At 59.0% G+C, this 19,029-nt stretch overlaps 1 protein-coding gene across 2 annotated transcripts in view; it reads left to right on the plus strand.

Moving 5' to 3' along the window:
- Positions 1-19,029, plus strand: part of SORCS2 (sortilin related VPS10 domain containing receptor 2) — a 249,520-nt gene that overhangs the window by 88,418 nt on the left and 142,073 nt on the right. For both annotated transcript variants that reach the window (XM_087828373.1, XM_087828379.1), the window contains exon 2: positions 17,242-17,309. In XM_087828373.1, the coding sequence (XP_087684499.1) occupies positions 17,242-17,309 (68 nt within the window). The remainder of the gene's footprint in view (positions 1-17,241; positions 17,310-19,029) is intronic.

Below are 19,029 nucleotides of genomic sequence, written 5' to 3' on the forward strand. Positions count from 1 at the left end.
GGACACTGGTTGGGACACTGGCCGACGGCACAGGCTCCGGGGGCCTACAGATCTGGATGTGAGTCCCAGCTGACCCACGTCACAGCCGGGTGACCTCTGGGAAGCCACAGTGCCTCCTGGAGGGCGTCGCCTCGCTGCATGGATCAGGTTCACGTAACCTCCGCTCATGGGCTGTGCACAGAACATGGTCCGTGCTCATGGGCCACCCTTGTTATCATTAATAACAGTGTGTCCTGTCCTGGGGTGGGTCCAGCTCAGACTCAAGACACCCCCCGAACAGCCCCCTTGGGCAGATCCCCCGGGTGCAGCTTCCCCATGAGGACAGTGCATGGGACAGTTGCCGGCACCCACAGGTGCTGGGGCCAGCGGCGCCGGGTCGTTTCTGTTTCGGAAGCGCCGCTCAGGAAATGTGCTCAGGCTGCTGCTGGTGGTTTCACTGGCTGTGGGTGAGCAGGGGCCACAGCAGCGTCTCCAAGTAGCCAGATCAGGTCTTCCTCTGTGTGCCCCGTCCAGGGACCCGCAGTGTCTCCGGGACCCGTGCTTGGGGACCCGACAGCTGGCAGGAAATGCAGTCTGTCTTTGGCCTTTGCCGACTGCTGTCAGAGCATCATTCTGTGAAAATGAGTTTATTTTTCCACTGAATGAATTCTCTTTGATGGCTCGTAGGCATTACCATAGCTGGGATTAAAATCAGGTCAGCTGGATGGAAAAAGAATAGCTCTTTAACCTGAAGATGACAGGGGGCCACGAAGGGGCCAGCCTTGGCCAGGAGCAGCTCTTCTGAGGTCAGCATGGTGTCCCCGAGTGACTCCTGCTGCAGGAGGTGCCGGAGGGCCAGGCCAGGCCAGGCTGGGGGAAGGAGGTCTGCTCCTGTGGACGTCACCCGGAAAGCAGCCGGCAGTAATAGTAATGACAGAGCCGTTGTGACTCACCCTGTAGCAGCCAGGCGGTTAAAACCCTCTCGGGCGTTATTTTAATTAATCCTCAAGGTGTTTCATTATTTTAACGAATGCCCCAAGAGGTGGGTAATGATCTTTTTAATATTCCTACCATTGATCTAATATTAAATACCATTGATCTGCCTACTGTTTGCCCGACAGGATACAAGGCATTTTTTCTCCATTAGCTGATGAAATCTTCGTATTGTTATATTGTTGTTGTTGTAACATTGTTTCCATTTTAATGATGAGACTGAGGCTCAGAGAGGTGAGGTGACATGGCCTGAATGTCACAGCAGGATAGTGGCAGGGACAGGATTCCAGCCCTGCTCGATGTTAACTCTGCCCCTCTGCTGGGTGGTCCTGGGCGGTGCCCTTCGAGGTCCAGTCCCCTGGGCCCTGTGGGGTCCTCCAGAGCCGTTTTCCCAGGATGGCGTTTGGTCTGCTGACTGTGGTCGCCCCTCCCCGACTCCTTCCATCCCGCCCCTCCCTGTCCCAGAATCCTCCCCTGGACCCCTGTGGGGAGTGAGCCCAGCCATGCAGGGGCCTGGTGTGGCCTGCGGGTGCCGAGGGGAGCAGGACCACCCCCTCCCTTGTCCAGCAACGCCAAGTCTTCTTGAGGCCACAGAGGTGGCCCCATTCAATGGTCTGATGACCCATTCTCCACAACAAGGCCACGCAGTCCTGCCCTGGTCCATGGCTGTCACCAGGACTCGGTTGACATTATTCTTGTGGACCCCCTGTGGCTCCAGCCTGCCTGGATTGACGGGGCTCCCAGGGTGCGGGCACATGGCACGTTTACTCCTGTCTTTCTCTAATCTGATGGGCACGGGGCCGTCTGTGTCCCCTCAAGGCCCAACAGCCCGGCCTGCGGCCGGTGGGAGCAGCGTGGTGGTGTCTGTCTTTGGAAGAGCTGTCCCATGTCCCAGAGGGCCTGTGTCCCCAGCTGGTGCAGCCGTGGTGGAGGCGCCTCCGGGGGGGGATCTGCCCTCTGCAGTTGGGGGACACTGACTGGCATTTTTCATGTCTGATGTTTCGACGACGGGCAGAGGCCCTGCAGGCTCCGTGTCACAGGATGGGGTCAGCGCCCCGTGGGGCTCTAGACAGGTGGCGTCAGGAGTGGGAGCAGACAGTCCCTTCTGGGACCTAGAGTGAGCCTGCACTTCGGGAATTGCTTGTGGCCATAAAAGCAGTAAGAAGGGAAAAGGGATTGATAATCTTTGAGGGTCTTCAGTGTGCCCGGCTTTCTGTACAGGGCGACATGGTTGTCTCCGAATCAAGATGAGGAATTTGAGGCTCAGGGGAGGTGAGTGACCGACCTCAGGCCACCCAGCGAGTCAGTGTTAGACTGACAAACAGCAGGCGAGCGAGACCCCAGGGCCGGGGCTGGAGCTCAGGCGCGTGGGGCTGCAGGCCCCTGCCACGGAGCCACAGAGACGCGTGCGTGCTCGTTCTGGGTCCTGCTCCCCACTGCCCGGGGGCGGACACGGACTGGCCACATGGGCAGGGGTCCAGTGAATACGGGGCTCCATCTTGTCACTCTGCTGGTGTTTCTTTCTGGTCTCCTCTCTAAGGCAGCGCTTGGCTTGACAGGTATTTTGGGAACGCTTGTGCCGTGCAAGGTGCCGTGAGACAGACAGGTTGGCAGAGCTGGAGGGACAGATCTGAGCCTCAGGGGTCACGGCCCGGGCCACCGGCGGGCTCTGTGGGCGTGGTTCCTGGTCCCGAGGGCCGGGGGCTGCTCTGATTCTGCGGGTGCCGAGGACCGTCCAGCCGGCGGTCCCCGACTCCCCTCCGAGCGGTATATTCTTGGTGAATCCATGCTGCTGCTCACCAACGGTCTCTTTCTTTTTAAGAGCTCAAAAGCTGTGTTTTCACTGGATTCCAGAATTTTCCTGGGGATTGATGCTAAGCTCGCTAAGCTTCCTTCTGGATTCAGATGTTTCCTCCTATTTTTAATGGGCACGTTTGTCCCTCTCCGGGCCTCTGGCAGTACCCCAGTCTCACCGGGAGCGTGGATATGGCCCAAAGAGCCAGCCAGACTCGGCGGGAGACCCGGGGCAGCCTCTAGTGGTCTGGTTTTGGTCTGAGGGCCCGAGGCTCAGTCTCCCCATCTGTGGGATGGGTGCATGAGCACCGACCTCAGAGGGTGGGTGGCGAGCACACGGGGTAGCAGGGTGACCGTCTGGGGAAGCAGCGCCTCGTAAACGCTGGTTCTCCCCGCCGTCTCCCTCTTCCTGACCTGAGGTCCTGGTGGTCCTCTGTCCCCCGAGGCTGAGGCCCTCCCCAGTCCTGGTTTCCCTCTCCCCCCTCCGCTTCTGGCTGGAAGGGCCTGGTCCCAGAGGAGGGAGGTCAGGGCGTCGGGGACTCGCGCCGGCTCCCGGAATCCCGGGGCAAACTGGTGTGTGCTGGGGCCGTGACCCGGGCCCGGAAAGAGGGCCCTGGGCTGAGGAGCTGAGGCTCCAGGCGGAGGCCAGCCTCCCCCGCAGCAGGCTGTGGGCAGTGGCAACCGCTGCCCTCCTCCCCGGGCACCCCACTGCCCGGCCATGCCACCCGAGCCCCTGCCCGGCCTTCAGGGCTGTCTGGGCCAACTCCAGCCACATCTTCCGCCCCTGCAGCCCCCACCTAACCCCGAGCGTAGGGGCCTTCCCGAGGTTCCCTAGGACTTCGGGCGGCGATGGGAAACCCGTGCGTGTGGGCAGCTGGGTCTGCGGAGCCCGTGCCCCCGCTGTTGACCCCGCTGGCTGCCCGGCCGCACTAATGATGATAAATACACCCGACTGCTTGGCTCGGACTCTGCCGGAGAGAAAACCGTCCCTTGCTTCACAAATAAATTCACAGCCTCCGCCTGTCTGCCTCACGTTGGCAGGGACCGCGGATGCCACCGCCCAGGCGGGGCTGTCCCCACCCCCACCATCAGACACAGCAGCCCGGCTGGCGCTTTGCTTTGTCATCTGCAGGTACAAGGAGTGGGCTCCCTCTCCCTTGTTTTGTTCGTCACAGCGACAGTCATCAGCACAGCACACAAGCGCAGAGACAGGGCAGAGGAGAGGCCTGGGCGAGGCTCCTCCCGCACCTGCCGGGCCGCCCTGTCCTGTGGGGGAGGAAGGAGAGCGGAGCCTTCATTTTGTTTTTTTCTGCCTCCCTCCCCCCATCACTTCTCCCCCCTTCCTCCCCTCCCCTTCCCTCCCGGTCCCTGGGACCCCTCTGTGCCTCTCGCCAGCATCCGCCCCCTCAGTGGGCTGTGTGCCAGTCGTCCTGCGTGTCCACCTTCCCCGAGGCGGTCAGCGCCTGGGCAGGGACTGTCTGACTTGCCCCCCGCTGTGTTCTCAGCGTGGAGCCGGGTGCGTAGCAGGCTCTCGGGATATAGTCGGATGGCAGCTTCCCTCATTCGCGTGTTTGTTAGTTCCCTCCAGCACGTACTGAGACCCACTCCTGAGGTGCCACGTTGGGCAGCCGCCACGGGCTTGCGCCCTCAAATCCCTTTTCTAGTTGAGGAAACTGGCCTGGGTCATTTGGAGGTAAGGGGAGAGCTGGCTCAAATCCACGGGCAGGTTAATGGCTGAGCCTGGACCCAGCGGGAGGGAAGGACTTAAAGTCACAGAAGCAGTCTTATAGGGATGGATGTGACTTGTGCACCAGTGTTCCCAAACCAGCGGCCCAGAAGCAGGTGACAGTCCCTTTCCCTGTTAGAAGAGCCGCAGCGTCTCCATGGAGTATGAGCTCCCCCAAAGGGCAGCCAAGTGACACGGCTGCAGCAATGACAGGACCAGCTTAGGATGCATTAACAGAAGTATAGGGTCTATGGCAAAGGAGGTGTTAAGTCTGTTGTACTTTGCAATGACCTAATCACACTTTGGGTACTATTCAGTGAGGTCACCTTTTAAGAGGGGTGGTGGCAGTCTTTAGTGTGTCCAGACATGGTGTCCAGAATGGAGAATGGGCACATTCACACACACAGACGTGAAGCACAGAGCACGGGACTCCGACAGCCTGGACTTGAGTGTCTGCTCTGCCACTTACTAGCTGTGTGACTGTGGACAAGTTCCTTGACCTCTCTGATCCCCAGATTCCTCATCTGTAAAATGGGAATGATCTTCTCTATGCTGCAGAGTTGTTGGGGAGAGTTAAATACTGACCCCTGTTGAGCTGGCTGGCACAGCAGCAGTGGGCGGGACGCAGTAGGAAACAGTGGTTGCCAGACCGGTCCTCAGAGCGGACCCTGACTACCCCTCTGGCTCTGGGGGTAGCTGACAGGCCCCTGTGTCACTGCTGCTCAGGACCCAGCAGTGGCTGTGACACTCGCTAGGAAATTACTTATTACAGGCCACAGGCCTGTGAAATGTGCATCGAATTCACACACATAATTTTTAAATAAATTTGGGGGAATGGGAAAACAAAAAGACAATTTCAAAAGAACATTCTCCAGGCATAATGGAAGCTTTGGCAGGGGCCCAAACCTCATCCCAAATCCCAGCTCTGGAGCACAAGCCGGCGACAGACGCTCCGCTGCCTCCTTCCCAAGCCGCCCAGCAGCATGTCAGCTGGATTTTCAGCTTCGCCTCTGAATGACTGAACTTCCTACGGCCCCAGATCCTCAACTCTGGGCTGCAGGACGACTTAGGGGGGTTGGAGAGTGGCTTAAATACCGTGGGAGCCCTCTTCCTACAAAGGCTTGTCACAGCCCCTCTGCAGGCCCTAGAAACCGTGTCTCCTGTTCACACGTGCGGGAGGGGGCAGGAGGGGACCCTCTCTAAAGCCGGGGCCCAGCCTCTGGGGTGGGTTTCAGACTCACCCGCACGGTTCAGTCCTGCTCACCCCCCGGCTGGACCCCGAGGAAGGCCGCCCATGAGGCCCACCCCCTGGTTTTAAGGATGGGCGAAAACACGCCCCCAACGTGGTTTAAAAAATGTCACTCTTGGTCGTGGAAGCAGCTTTTAAGAAAGAAATTGGCTGCGAGCAAGTGAATCCCGTCTCTGAGCTGCAGTTACCTCTTCTGTGGAGTTGGGACAATAATGATGGTAATAATAATAAATAGTAATAATCACGAAGGTGCAGGGAGAGTGTGAAACCTCCGCACACCAGCGTTAGCGGGTCACTGCTCCGCTCGTATGGAGCGTCTCCGCTGTGTCCCCGTTCTGTGCGGGCCACCAGGACATCCGGGCCAGGCCCCCCTTTCAGATCGCCCCCCAGGAGGGGCCTGGGGACACGGTGCCCAGAGTGGGCACGTGCCTCCCCCTAGGTCACCAGCTTCTGATGCCTGGGCTGGGCAGCGGGCCCCTGAGCTCCCGCCAGAGCTGCGTGTGTGGCACCAGCAGGGCTGAGGCCTGCTGGGCGGTTCGGCAGGTTTCTCCCCCTACTTTGATGTTCGGGCCTGGGCCGGGGGGCCGGGGGCCGAGTCCCTGGAGGCACCTGCCCTGGGCTGCAGGTTGGCGCTGGGCGGGCGCGGGGAGAAGTTTGCGTTCAGAGGACAGGCCCGTCCATCTGGGATCTCATCAGCATCCTTCCCGGTAATTAGTGGTAACGAGGCTGAGAACAGAATTAACAGCTCGAGTAAAACTACTTAAAATTAGGGTCCTTGGCAGCTCGGCTGACGAATTTTTTATTGAAAAATTGTACATCAGCACTATCAAGGCTCTTCTAGACGAAACGAGTTTGCGCAGTGTCATCCCTCGCGGCTTCCTCCTGCGCCCTGGCCGTGCAGACCCGGCCGAGGGCAGGCTGCCATCTCTGCCCCTGCCCCCTGCCCCTGCCCCCGCCCCTGCCCCCACATGCCCACCCTGGGTGACATTCCTCCTGGTGAACCGACCGTTCCGTTCGCCCTGTCCCTGTGGCTAAGCCCGGGTGCTTCCTTTCTGCTCCCTCTTCTACATGGCGACACCCGCCTGTCGCTTCCTCTGGTCGCCTTGTGCTTTCTCCCTTGCCCGCCTGCCTGGCACAGTCCCCACCTCATGTCATCCCCTGGGCGGTGGCTGCTGCTGCTTCCAGCCTCTCCGAAGGTGTCTGGGCCTCCAGGACCCTGCCCTGAGCCTCGATCTCACTGGGGGGCCTCCGCTGGCCTCGTGGTGCAGGGCACCACCCTCACCTCTCTCCCCCTGCTCCTAGGGCTCCTGGAGGGCAGGGACGGGTCGCTCCCTCGCCAGGGACAGGCCGGTGTCTGTTGGGTGTTTACAGACTGCCTCCTGCACAGTCGGGCACGGCCCATTTGTCCAGAGTGCCCCGATCATTCCGCTGCGTTTCTGCGGAGGGGTGTGGGGCTGTGTCCGCGTGTGTGCCGGCCGCAGACCCTGAGGGCACGGCCGCCCACCCTGCGCTTGCCGGTCCCGGCCGCGGTGGGCCGGTGCTGATTCTGAGGCCTCGAGGCCCGGCCGCGAGCTGCCTGTGCCCGCGCGGAGCACGCCCAAAGTGGCTGCGCTCGGCTCTCCTTGAGAACCCCGCTCGCTGCGTTTCCCTGGTTTCCATGGCGATGTCAGCTTCCCCTTCCGACTGCTCTTAAGGGATTATAAATTCATCATTTCATACCGAGGCCTTGCTCTCCGCCTTGTTCCGCCTCCAGATTTCCGTGTCTCGCTAGGACTCTGTTCATTTATTACCTGATGGGAAAAGATGGATTGAGTCGGGCCCCGGCACTTCCTTCTCCCTGGGGCCGGGGATTGATGGCTGTGCGCGCAGAGGAGCCGTCACAGCAGAGGCCGGTGTCAGCGATTCGGAATTCCCCCCGAGCGCCGCGGGCCGGGAGCCGTCGGTTTAATGACTCGGAGATGAACTGAGCTGCCGGGTGTCCGCCTACACACAGACCCGGGAGTCACGAAGGTGGGATGGGTGCTGTCAGCTCACTGTGGGTGCTGGTCCCGGTTCCTCGCTTAGCTGCTGCAGTCAGTGGTAGTGTCTGAGCCTCAGTTTCCTCATTTTTAAAATAAAGTCCACCCTGCAGGGCTGTGGAAAGGACTGGAGAAGGTGCTGGCGGAGCCCAGCCTGGGGGGGGGGGGTGGTGCACAAGAGTCATGTTCCACAGCTGCTGGCGTGATTCACCTCCCATTTGTCTCTTAGGAGTCATCCTGCCCCTCGCCGGGGTGGCTCACACTTGGCCATCGCCTACAGTGTGGCCAGATCATTCTGCTTTTGTTCTTGTGGGGCCGTGCTGTGCACTGTAGGATGTTTAGGAGCACCCCTGGCCTCTTCCCAATAGCGGCAATCAAAACGTCTCCAGACATTGCCAAATGCCCCCACTTTGAAAACCACTGCCCTGGCCTCCGGGGCCCACCCTGTAGGGATGTCTGGGCAAGATCTGCCCCAGTGCCCTGCCTGGCTTCTGGCGCTGTGCAGACTTTCCATCCCGCGTGCTGCTTGCTTGGCGGTGACCAGTGTGTCTGTCGTTTCCCCGGGGGGAAGATGAACATTGTGCACAGGTCCCATTACTTCAGAACGGGATGGCTGGGTTGTCCAAGTGCGTGTGTAACTTCCGAGGCAAACTGTTTCCAAAGCAGCCGCACCATCTGCATCCCCTCCGCTGAGCTGGGTGTGTTCTGGGTGCTGCTCCTTCTTGTCCGCGTGTGGTGTTGTCAACTTTCACATTTTAGCCGTTCTAGTAAGGGCGTGCCGATACCTCCTGATTTAGTTCGCATTTATCTAACAACGAATGCTATTCGGTATCTTTCCACGTGCTTATTTGCCATCTGTATTCTTCCTTTGGTAAAGTGAACGTTCAAAGGTTTGGGCCATTTTTATCGTCCTGCTTGTCTCTGTATTATAGAGTTTTCAGGATTTATGTGTTCTGGGTTCTAATCCTTTGTCAGATGTGTATTTTGCAAACATTGTCTCCCGGGCCGTGGCTTATCTTTTCCACTTGTAAACATTGCCTTTAGAGCATAAGTTTTTAATACTGATGAAGTCTAATTTATCCACACACAGATATATATTTTTTGTCTATGCTTTTATGTCCTATCTAAGAGTCTTTGAACCAACCCAGAGTCACTAAGATTTTCCTCCCTGTTTGATGAATTTCAGTGTACGTTAGGTCTAGGATCCATTTTGAGTTGATTTTTGTGGCGGAAACACAGCTTTGAATGTTGACAAGCAGATGTGTTAGCCCAGCCCCGGAACTGGGGGCAGTGATGGGTGACAGATTACGCCTTCTGCCAAGGGTCTGATTCCAGGGGGAGGGACGCCTCACAAAGACACACGGCCGGGGCCTCAGCTGCATCTCGACGGCCAGGATCCCCATGGCCTCGCAGCTGAAAGCCGGGACCGCGTCGTGGTGCGAGCTCACACGGTCCTGCCAAGTGCGTCCGTCATTAGCTCCCCGTCGCTGTTCAGTGTAGACAGGGCTCTTAATTCAGTCTTTTTGTCTCTGTCACGCTGACGGAGATGACTCTGTTTTCAGCCCCGATGTGCCGGCGGCAGGGAGCCCCTTCCCCTGGGACCGGCAGGCGCCCCGACCGCAGATCCTTCGGCTGTGATTTAGCGGGACGGGCGCAGGAAGTTCGCACGCGGAGCCCGATTCGACAGCCCTGTGTTGTCACACGTCACTCGTGTGAAGGCCACGCTGTGTCTGAAATGCCGCAGGTACAGTCCAGCCACGTGTTTGGGCTCCAGCAGAATTGTCCCTGCCCTTGTCGGAGGAAGATACGGCGACTGACTGCCCCCCTCGCCCGGCCCGGGGAGGCTCCTGGATTAGGTTTCGGAAACGGGGAGCTTGTCTTCTGTGTCCAGGAACCGTAGGCTCCCCCCGTTTCCTTCCCTCCATGCGAGCCAGCAGTACAGCTCGGTTGTCATGATACAAGATATAAGTTTTCCCCTCTGCTTTTAGCTGGAATTCCTTAGACTAAGCTGAAATATTTAGAGGAGCCAGGGTCGTGTTTATTGACTTGAAAGTGAAACCAGTTTGGTTGAGGAGAGTGACCCTGAATGAAACTAGCGTCTCTGTTGGAATACCCGGCACCTCTCTCCTGGCTTAAGCTTTAGTGTCGGGGTCTGTTGGATAAGTTAAGCACGTTTGTGGGGTGCCTGCTTTTCCCCGCTGCAGGGAGAACCCCTGTGTGCCCGGTTGGATTCCTGGTCAAGGGCATGTACCTGGGTTGCAGGTTTGATCGGGGCACATGCGGGAGGCAACCGATCGACGTGTCTCTCTCACATCGATGTTTCCCTCTCTCTTTCCCTCCCTCCCTTCCACTCTCCCTGAAAAGCAATGGGAAAAATATCCTTGAGTGAAGATTAACCATAGCAACAAAGGCCTTTCTTGAAACACTTAAGCTCAGATGTTCACGGCATGACTGTGGCAGTTTGCCTCTTTGGGCCGGGGTCCCCCTCCATGATCTGTGGGTGCATTCTGCCTTCCTGCTGCCCAGAGCCTCGCTGGGGCAGGTTGGGGATATGCCAGACACCCTGAGTCACAGGCCCCGAGTATTTCTCAGATGCAGCCACTTCCAGAAGCCGTGTGAGCACTCAGGGTGCCTGGGAAGCAGTTTCTGCAGATGTCACTGGGACAGTCTCCCCCTGGGGACACGATCTCCCCGAGGCCACCTGGCTCATGGCTGCCCGTGTGTCAGAAAGCCCAGGTAAGGGCCCATGTGGTGTGCTTAGAGACACACACCACAGCAACCTGGGATCTGGGGCTCTGCGTGAGCCTCCACACAAGCCTGCTCTGTTTGAGGTGGATCCCTCACCTCGTGGGTGGGTCTTCCTGAGCCCCCAGCTTTGGCACTTTACGGAAATAGCTTCCTCCAGGATGAGCTTCTGCTTCCGGCCTGGTTTTGTACAGAAGCTGAAGTTGCTGACAGTTCTCAGCAGTTTCACCGAGGTTTCCTGTCATGTGGGAGTCACATTTGCGAGGTAGTGAGCTCCCCATCGCTGGATTCCTGGGTTGTTGTTGGGGCTGTAGGGAGGAAGCTGAGGTGGGGGATTCGGTATCCAGAGAAGCTGGGTATTTTCCAAAATGTGGAAATTCTGCCGCTGGGGAGCATCCAGGACAGAAGCCCCCAGGGGGCCTGCAGGCCTGCAAGAAGACACTGGCCTTGCTTCCTTCCTCCCCATGTTCCCAGTAAGGACAGCAGCAGGACTTGTGGCTGGTACGCCGCTGACAGCTCTCAGCTCCTTTTAACCCAGTGAGGGCAGGTCCAGGCCCTGAGCTGGTCTCAGGCAAATTGCACGTAGGTGATGCTTGCCTGCCACTTATGGAAATGATGTAAGACTTTCCCGTTTAAGGGAAAGAAGTGACTTGGTTTAAATCTGAACCTAATACCCTGCCTTCCTCCTGGCCGAGCCTGTGCACCTGGGACAGGAGGCCCGAACCACCAGACGCTGGGTCTCTCCCGACGTGGATGCGGTTCCTGGTTCTGCTGGGATGGGACGGCCATTCTGACCTGCGAGCCCAGCCCTGGGCCAGGGCGGCCAGATGGACACCCAGAGCCCAGAGCTGGGGATGAGCCCGGGGAACAGGCTGTGCCCAAAGCCAGCACTGAGAGAGGACAGCCCTTCCCGGGACGTGACGTCAGAGGCCTCCCCAGGGCAGCTGCACCTGGAAGACCCCCTTTCTGCAGAAAGCCTCTTTCCAAGTCCCCTCCCCACCACCAGTCCCCACAAGCTGGTGTCCGTGGCCAAGGGTGGGAGTGAGGGGCCTGGGCTGCAGGAGACACCTGTGGTTTTTGCGCCTGGGAGTGGCAGTGCCATCATCCTCACCTGCATCTGTGTGACATTATCAGTTGTACCGTGAGGTCCCACGTGACATCTCCAGGCTATCTCAACTTCGGGGCCCAGTGAGGCTCAGAGAGGGCCCAGGCCAATCAGGACCCACCCCCGAGAGTGTGGAATTGGTTTTCCGCCCACCCCTCAGGGAAATGGGTGCCAAACTGGTCCAGAAACCCTGAAACGGGGCAGGAAATTGTCCTGCTCGGCTTGTACGTCTCTAGACTCCCTGAGATTCTTAGCAGAGTCCCCAATAGCTCAAGTGTCAAAGCTGTTGTCCTGGGTGAGGGGAGGGGTGTCACGATCCATCTGCATTTGCGAACCAGGTGCAGGGGGGGTTTGGGGGGACGGACCACAAGTCCGTCCAGAGTGAGGGGGCAGGGTGGCTCCTGCAGACACAGGCTGCACACCCGGGCTCACAAGGCATTGAGGGACCCACAAAAAAGTTTTAATTTCCTTTAAGATCAGAAGAAAAATGAATTTTTCGGTCAAGAAAACATTTTGATATATAACAGGAACACGATCTTCTTTATACCAATGCCACCATAAAATATAATTGTTAACATTTTTATGGAGGGAGAGGCCCACGAAGGCCCAGATGCCTCGGGCCCCCAGAAGTCGTCTTGCTCCCCAGGTGGCCAGGGGATGGGTTTTAGGCACAGGGGCAGGATGTCCTCCTTGTGTTCTCTGGCTTTCCTGGGAAGAGAAACTCGTCTCCGCAGAGCCCAGGTGGGCCCGGGGCCTCCTTCCCAAGCGGGTGTCTGACCACCAGGCCGCCCCGCTCTCCTGACAGTCCCGAGTCTGGCCTTCGGGTGGCCGGCCTGTCTGGACTCCCTAAGGCCCAGGGGTGTCTTTCTCGGCTGCTGTGGCCCAGACCTCGTCTCCCAGTTGGATGCAGCCACAGGCTCCCTCCTCCTTCACCTGCCTTGTTCCGGGCTCCTCTGTTCTGACGTAACAACATTGTTCCCAAAGAGAAATTCTTGGAAGAAACAAGCCTGTGGTTCTGTGCTGGGGACTGGACCGGGGCTGGGGAGGGTCCCGGAGCCAGTCGGGGAGGGGAGCAGAGTGGATTTCTGCTTTAAAAACAGGCTCTGCCCTGCCGGCGTGGCTCAGCGGTTGAGCATCAACCTAGGATCCAGGAGGTCTCGGTTCGATTCCCGGTTGGGGCACATGCCCGGGTTGCGGGCTCGATCCCCAGGTGGAGGCCGTGCAGGAGGCAGCCGATCAATGACTCTCATCATTGATGTTTCTCTCTCTCTCTCTCCCTTTCCCTTTCTCTCTCTGAAATCAATAAAGATATGTTTAATAAATTAATAAATAAATGAGTAAATAAAAACAGGCTCAGCCATCCCCACCCCTCCGGGAGGTCCCCAGCACTCTGTGTGTTGTACGACAGTGACATCACAGTGGATCCGATCGCCTTCATGGCCATAAATAGATCCAAAAAGGCCAGTAGAAACCTGGGAGCAATGGCAGGAAAAAAAAAAAAAGAATCTTGTAATTTCATTAATAGTTTTACTTGCAGTGACTGTTAAAAGGGAGTGATGGGTGAAATTAAAATCTATCAGGTTGTGAGAAATGGAGAGTAAATAATATTTTCGTGGGACAGCTGAGGTGGAAAAGTCTACCCACACCCACCTATTAAAATGCACACTCTCCCTTAAACAGATCTGATGTAAAAGTGCCATTTTCCACAGATCAGTAACACTCCTGCATTTGGCTTCTGCTGGCTGCTTCTGATTTATAGGGTCCTTCCGAAGCTCCGTTCTCAACTCTCTGTTTCTAAACATCGGGTTTCGTGCCTCTGAAATGTGCGCGATGGATGGATGGATGGAGGGGCTGGGCTGTCACCTGTCTCAGCCCAGGGCGGGACCCTGGGGAGGGAGTCAGTGTGGGGCCCCTGGGGAGCCCCCTCCATCCTCAGTGGAGCCAGGCAGCCCCCGGTGGAGATGCCAGCCCTGCCAGGGTCCAGCTGTCACCTCCAGCAGGCCAAGCCTCAGTGTTCTCATCCAGAGTATGGGTGAGGACCTGTGTCAGTGTCCTGGGGCCGCCCTGAAGATGACCATAAACAGAGCAGTTAAACCACAGACATTTATCACCTCACAGCTCTGCAGCCGACATCCAAGGTCGCAGTAGCAGGTGGGTTCCCCCTGAGGCCGAGCTTCTGGCGGCTTCAGGCGCCCCCTGGCTTGGAGATGGCCGTCCGCCCCCCGTGTCTTCCTGCTGTCCTCCCTCTGTCTCTGCCCACGTGTCCCCTTTTTGTAAGGACGCGGTCATTGGACTATGGAATGACCTCACTTTCATTTCCCCATTTTTAAACAAGGTCCCAGGTCCCAGCCACATCTTTTGGGGGAACATGATTGAACCTATAACAGGAATGGACACGGGTGGCTACATGCTGCTGACGGGTGGAAGGGGCCCCCTGAGCTCCGACGTGTCTAAGGGTCTGTCCGTGTGTGCCGTGGCTGGGAGGCCTCATCAATAAGTCATTCTTACGTAGCTTGTTGGTTGCACGAGGGCTCCCAGAGGACCAGTGACATAGGGCCGTGCTGCGATCTGAAATTGGAACCGTAAAACAAACTGTGGGAAGCTGGGCGGGAGGCCTACGGGACCTTGTAGGTCACCGCGAGCTCGCAGGTGGGCGGAAGGGGAGGGCCACTGGGCTAGACCTGGGTGACGGTGCACCCGGAGGAGCCAGGGCTTGTGCGTGACCCGTGCCTGGAAGGCAGCCTCAGGCGAAGTGGGGGGGGTGTGCGTGTGAAAAGTGAACCTGCAGGAGCCCCATACTGGCCAAGAGAGGCCCCTCGGCCTGCTGTGTGCAGTGTCAGGCGAGTCCCTTGGCAGCCGTGTGCCTCGGTTTCCTCATCTGTAAGATGGAGCGATAGTTGTGGCTGCTCCCCATGGGGCTCCTGACGATCCGATGAGCAGATGGTCTTGATGAGCCGAGCTGGCACCGAGGAGGCTCCCAGGGCCCCACACCCGGAGCCCCCCCCAGCGCCCGGAAGACAGAGTGAGAAGGCGAGACGCAGGGTGCTGTGGGACCTGAGGGGCCCTAGTGATGGTGACGCTGGCTCGTCCCGCCTCGGGCAGCGGACGCTCTGGCCGCATGGGAGCGCCCCGTGGGCGGTGGACTCGGGCGCCTCGGGTAAGAGGGCACCCTGGGCGGTGGGCTGGGGCGCAGCAGCCCCGACTCACGGCCTGGACTTTTTTCCCACCCGGAGCAGAGCGCCCTGAGCTCCGGGGACGCACTAGCTCCCGGAACAGCAGCTCCTGGCGCCTTCATTTCCGAAGCGTTAGCCGAGGACCCAGGGGCGCGGCATGCTCTTCAGGGCTTAAAAAACTCCTGGTAGAAGTTTCTCCCGAGAACACGGCTTTAGCCAGCAGGGCCCAGCTCCGAAGTCACATTCTTGGGGTCACACTCCGGCTCCATCGTTTGGGTACAGTGTGTGACCTCTCCCTGCTTTAGCGCTCACCTGTCACCCGTCGCGTTGCCGGGGTGTAGAGAGAGGTGATGGCCCACCCCGCGCCCATGCCTCGCCCACGCCGGGGCATCCCCCACACAGCTGGCGTCCGTGTGCCCGGGTGAGCGTGGGCCACCTCTCCGTTGCTCTGAGTGCTTCCTCAGGAAACTGAGGTGCATGGAGCTCAGAGGGTCTGACCCCTAACCCAACTGTGGAGTCAGGGGTGCCAGCCAGGGCTCCCCAGTGGCTGACCCCTCCTGGGCAGCTCCTAGTCTCAGCCCTTGGCAAGCAGGTGCATGGCCTTGGCCCCAAAGCCCTGGCCTTGGGGGCACAGATGCTCACCAGCTTAGTGGGTGGAGGTGGTGCTAGTGGGTCCCGTCCTCTTGAGTGAGGAGGGGACATGGCCTCTCGGTGGAAGTGGATGACTTGTGAACAGAAGCCCTGAGCAGTCGCCTCTGCCCCCCCTCATTGCCCTAGTCACTGGGATTCAGCTCTGGGGCAGAAAACAAGACCAGTCCCTCCCCCAAAGGGCCCACTATCCAGGGGTGGAAACAGCTCTGTGAGCTGTGCTGGGAGGAGGCAGGGCAGGGTCTGGGGGAAGGACAAGGGGGACACTGGACCCAGGGGAGGGGTCTTGGAGACTTCCTGGAGGTGGTGTCAGTTAGACCGAGGTCTGAGAGTTGATAAGAATTAACCAAGGACTTAGTGTGGGGGGCGGGGAAGATGGTCCCAGGTGAGGAGCAGCTTGTGCCGAGGCCTGGAAGGGCTGGAGCCTAGAAGGCAGGGGGATGGGCCTGAGTGGAGGCTGTCACCCAGAAGGGGGCGGAAGGGGGAGCCTTCGTCCATTCTGTCATAAGGTATTAGTGCCAAGTGAGGGGGTGAGCTCCCCGACCCTCAAGGTGTGCAAAGCAGAGAGAGCCTGGCAGCAGGTGCTTGATAAGGATGTTGGGTTGAGGATTTCACTCCTGATGGGCTCTGAGCTCCCTTCCAGCTGTCACACTCTGGTTCCTGGAAATGCCCCCTGGGAACAGCAGGACTATAAAATATAATCAGCCAGTTAAAAGACACTTGTCTCCTGCATGCCCGGGCCCTGTCACTCTGCCCGCCTTCCTCTGTCTTCAGAGGAGAGAGCCTGGCAGGGAGAACCGCTTTGTTCCCCAGCACGAGGGCCCTCGCCCGCACTGCCCAGCCGGGATTTCTTTTAATCATCGCTGCCTCTGAAAAGCGCACTGTCCCCTCTCGGTTGACATCCCTCCTCACATCTTCCCGGCTTTAATCACCAGCTAAAGAAAGATCGGCCAGACATGTCGCCGAGAGCAGAGACAGTTCTGTTCCCGTGACGGAGCCCGGCATGGCCTTGGCTGGTGAGGTGACCCCAAATTACTAGGCTAAGGGCTGTGCCGGGAGCTGGGGGGTGCTCCCGCTTTACCTCCTGGGGTTCCCATGGCAACGGGAGTGATAGGAGCAGCTCCTGGGGACCGTGAGTGGAAGGAGATTTGACAGGAAGATGCCGCGGCCGGGGAAGTGCCTGGGGAGGGGCTCCGTCCCCCCCACCCCCTCGGGCAAATCCTCATTTCCCCGGTGCTCACGCATGTGTTTTGAAGAACGTGGGCTGCTCTCGAACGTGTGTGTTTTCGTTTTTATGAGCAGCTGAGCGTTTTGCACTGGCACGCGGCGGCCGCGGCGTTGCTAGGTAGGGCCCGTGGGGGTGCGTCGTTTCAGCAACGGTGAAAAGTGTGGCGATTCGGGACCGTGTCTGCCCTTGTCCGAGCACAGCCCCCGCAGCGGCGTCTCCCAGGGGACAGAGCCCCGCCTTTAGGAGCCCGGCCAGTCGTGTCCTGCACTCACGCTGACCGCCGCCTCCTCAGGCCCTTTGACCTCAGCTGGAGATTGTCCGGGGCTGGGTCTGAATTATTCCCACCCAGGGGCAGCTGCTGGGTGGACCTCAGAGGACCGAGATGTCCCCAGAGTCTTTCCAAAGAACAGAAGCCCCCCGTCTGAGTGCTCTGGTGCACGTGGCCGGCGTCCCCCGGGAATGCCGGCTGAGCAAGGCCGGGGCCGCTGACACCCCAGAGACCCATGGCGGGTGTCACCATATCCCTCTTCGAGAACCTCGGAACCCACTGATTTCTGCCTTTTTCTTTCTGTTGCCGCCACAGGTGATCTTGATCCTGACGAAATACTACCACACGGACACGGGAAAGGTGCTGGAAAGTTCTCTGTGGCGGTAAGTCAGCCCGAGGCCGGGCCTTTTCCTGGGCGTTTGCTGAGGCCGCCGCGAGTAGGCGGCTGGCGGCCTTTCTCTGCTGGAAAATGCAAATGGGAGAAGCTGAAAGCAAACCAGGGGCTTCGGCGGCCGGAACACAGCTCTGCGGGCCCAGGCCCTTCGGGAAGCTGCCGGCTTTATTTTCTGCTCTTTCTGCCCCCCCCCCCCATGAAGCGGGTTCCCAGTGTGAATTCAGGTCGCTGCGCAATTTCCCGAGCTTGTGCTCTGAACTCCGGGCGCAGCTCCGGGGCCCGCTGACCCTGCCAACGGCCCCATTGTCCGGGCGGCTTCCTTTCTTTCAGGCTCGGCTGAAGAGCTTGGCAAATAAATAGGCCCGGACAACCGGGGAGACCTCTTTATTTGTGAAATGTGAGTTTGGTCCAAGAACGTCAGGCGGCCCTTTGATGTTTCGAGCGAGGAAGGCGGGAAGGGGGATTTGAGAAAGCTTTACGGCAACGGTCATCCTCAGCATTCACCTCTGTACCCCAGGAGGGGCCGGGGGCTCCCAGGCCCTGGGCTGTGTCCTCTGTGGCCCACCGCCGCTCCCACTCTCACGGAGCCATTTTGGTCCCCAAGATGTGTTTCTCAAGTAATAATTAATTCATTTTTCCATTTGAAATCCGTAAAAAACAACAACCCGAGCCTGCTGGTCAGGACCGCTGGTCTGCCGTGCGGCCACTGGGAGTGGATTGAGAGTCGCCTGGGTGTTGGCCCGTAGCTGAAGGGCTCGGTGACTCTTTGGTTCTCGCTGAGGAATTTTCTGGGATGCTCTGGGAAGCTGTTGAAACTGCACCTCGAGCTGGGCCCTTCCTTTGCTGTGTAAAGAACGGTCTCTCGCCGGGCCAGCCAGCTGGGTCACCTGGGTGCTCATGAGGCCGAGGTTGGGGACCGAGCCACTCCTGAGCCCTGAGCCTTCTCACCCCTGGGCCAAGCGCCTGCCGCAGCCAGCTCCTCGGCGAGGGCTGGCCTCCCGCACTCCCCGGCCTGCGCCTCCGGCCCTGGGGGACGGGGTCGGCCGCCAGCCACAGCCCTAAATAAAGGACAGACGGTTCCCTGCCCCTACCCCTTACTTAATGCCCTGGTTGATTTTCATCTGTGCCTTGAAGCAACTTGTTCAGCAAGAGGTCAGAGGGCCGCTTTCGGATCCCCCTCAGCGTTGGGTGAGGCCGCTGGTGGTTTGGGACGGGGGCCGACCATCGTGTGAGTGGTGCCGTTCCAGCGAATTCTGCTCGGCTGCTCTTGAGGGTTTGTATCCGTACTTGGCTTCTAGGGGGAGGCTCCTGGGGACGGCCAGCCTGTGGAGGGGCCCCTCCTGCTAGGTGGGTGGTCCGGGGATGGCTGGACCCTTGGCTGGAGTGGAGGGACGCTTGAGTCTCGCCTTCCCCTGGTCAGGATCCCGAGCCCTGAGCTCCCTTGTTCGCTTCGCTCCCGCGTGTCAGGGGCTCTGACGGGGCCGAAGCCGGCACGGGCGCCCGCCGAGCTGTCGGGAAGGCTGGGGCCCTGCAGCATCTCAGCGCGGCCGGGGACAGGCGATGAGATTGTCTGAAATGTTGTCTGAATGGCTAACGGTCTCTCCTGGTGTCCCCTGTGCTTCTGCGGACAAAGTCGTTGGGCACAGTTAGGATTTGCTGCTGGTCCTCGTGGGGGCTGCGGTGGAGTGGGGCTGTCCTGGGGACCGGGA

Source organism: Miniopterus natalensis, chromosome 1 (assembly GCF_054644295.1).
Source record: "Miniopterus natalensis isolate mMinNat1 chromosome 1, mMinNat1.hap1, whole genome shotgun sequence".
In the NCBI taxonomy this organism is placed as follows: Eukaryota; Metazoa; Chordata; class Mammalia; order Chiroptera; family Miniopteridae; genus Miniopterus; species Miniopterus natalensis.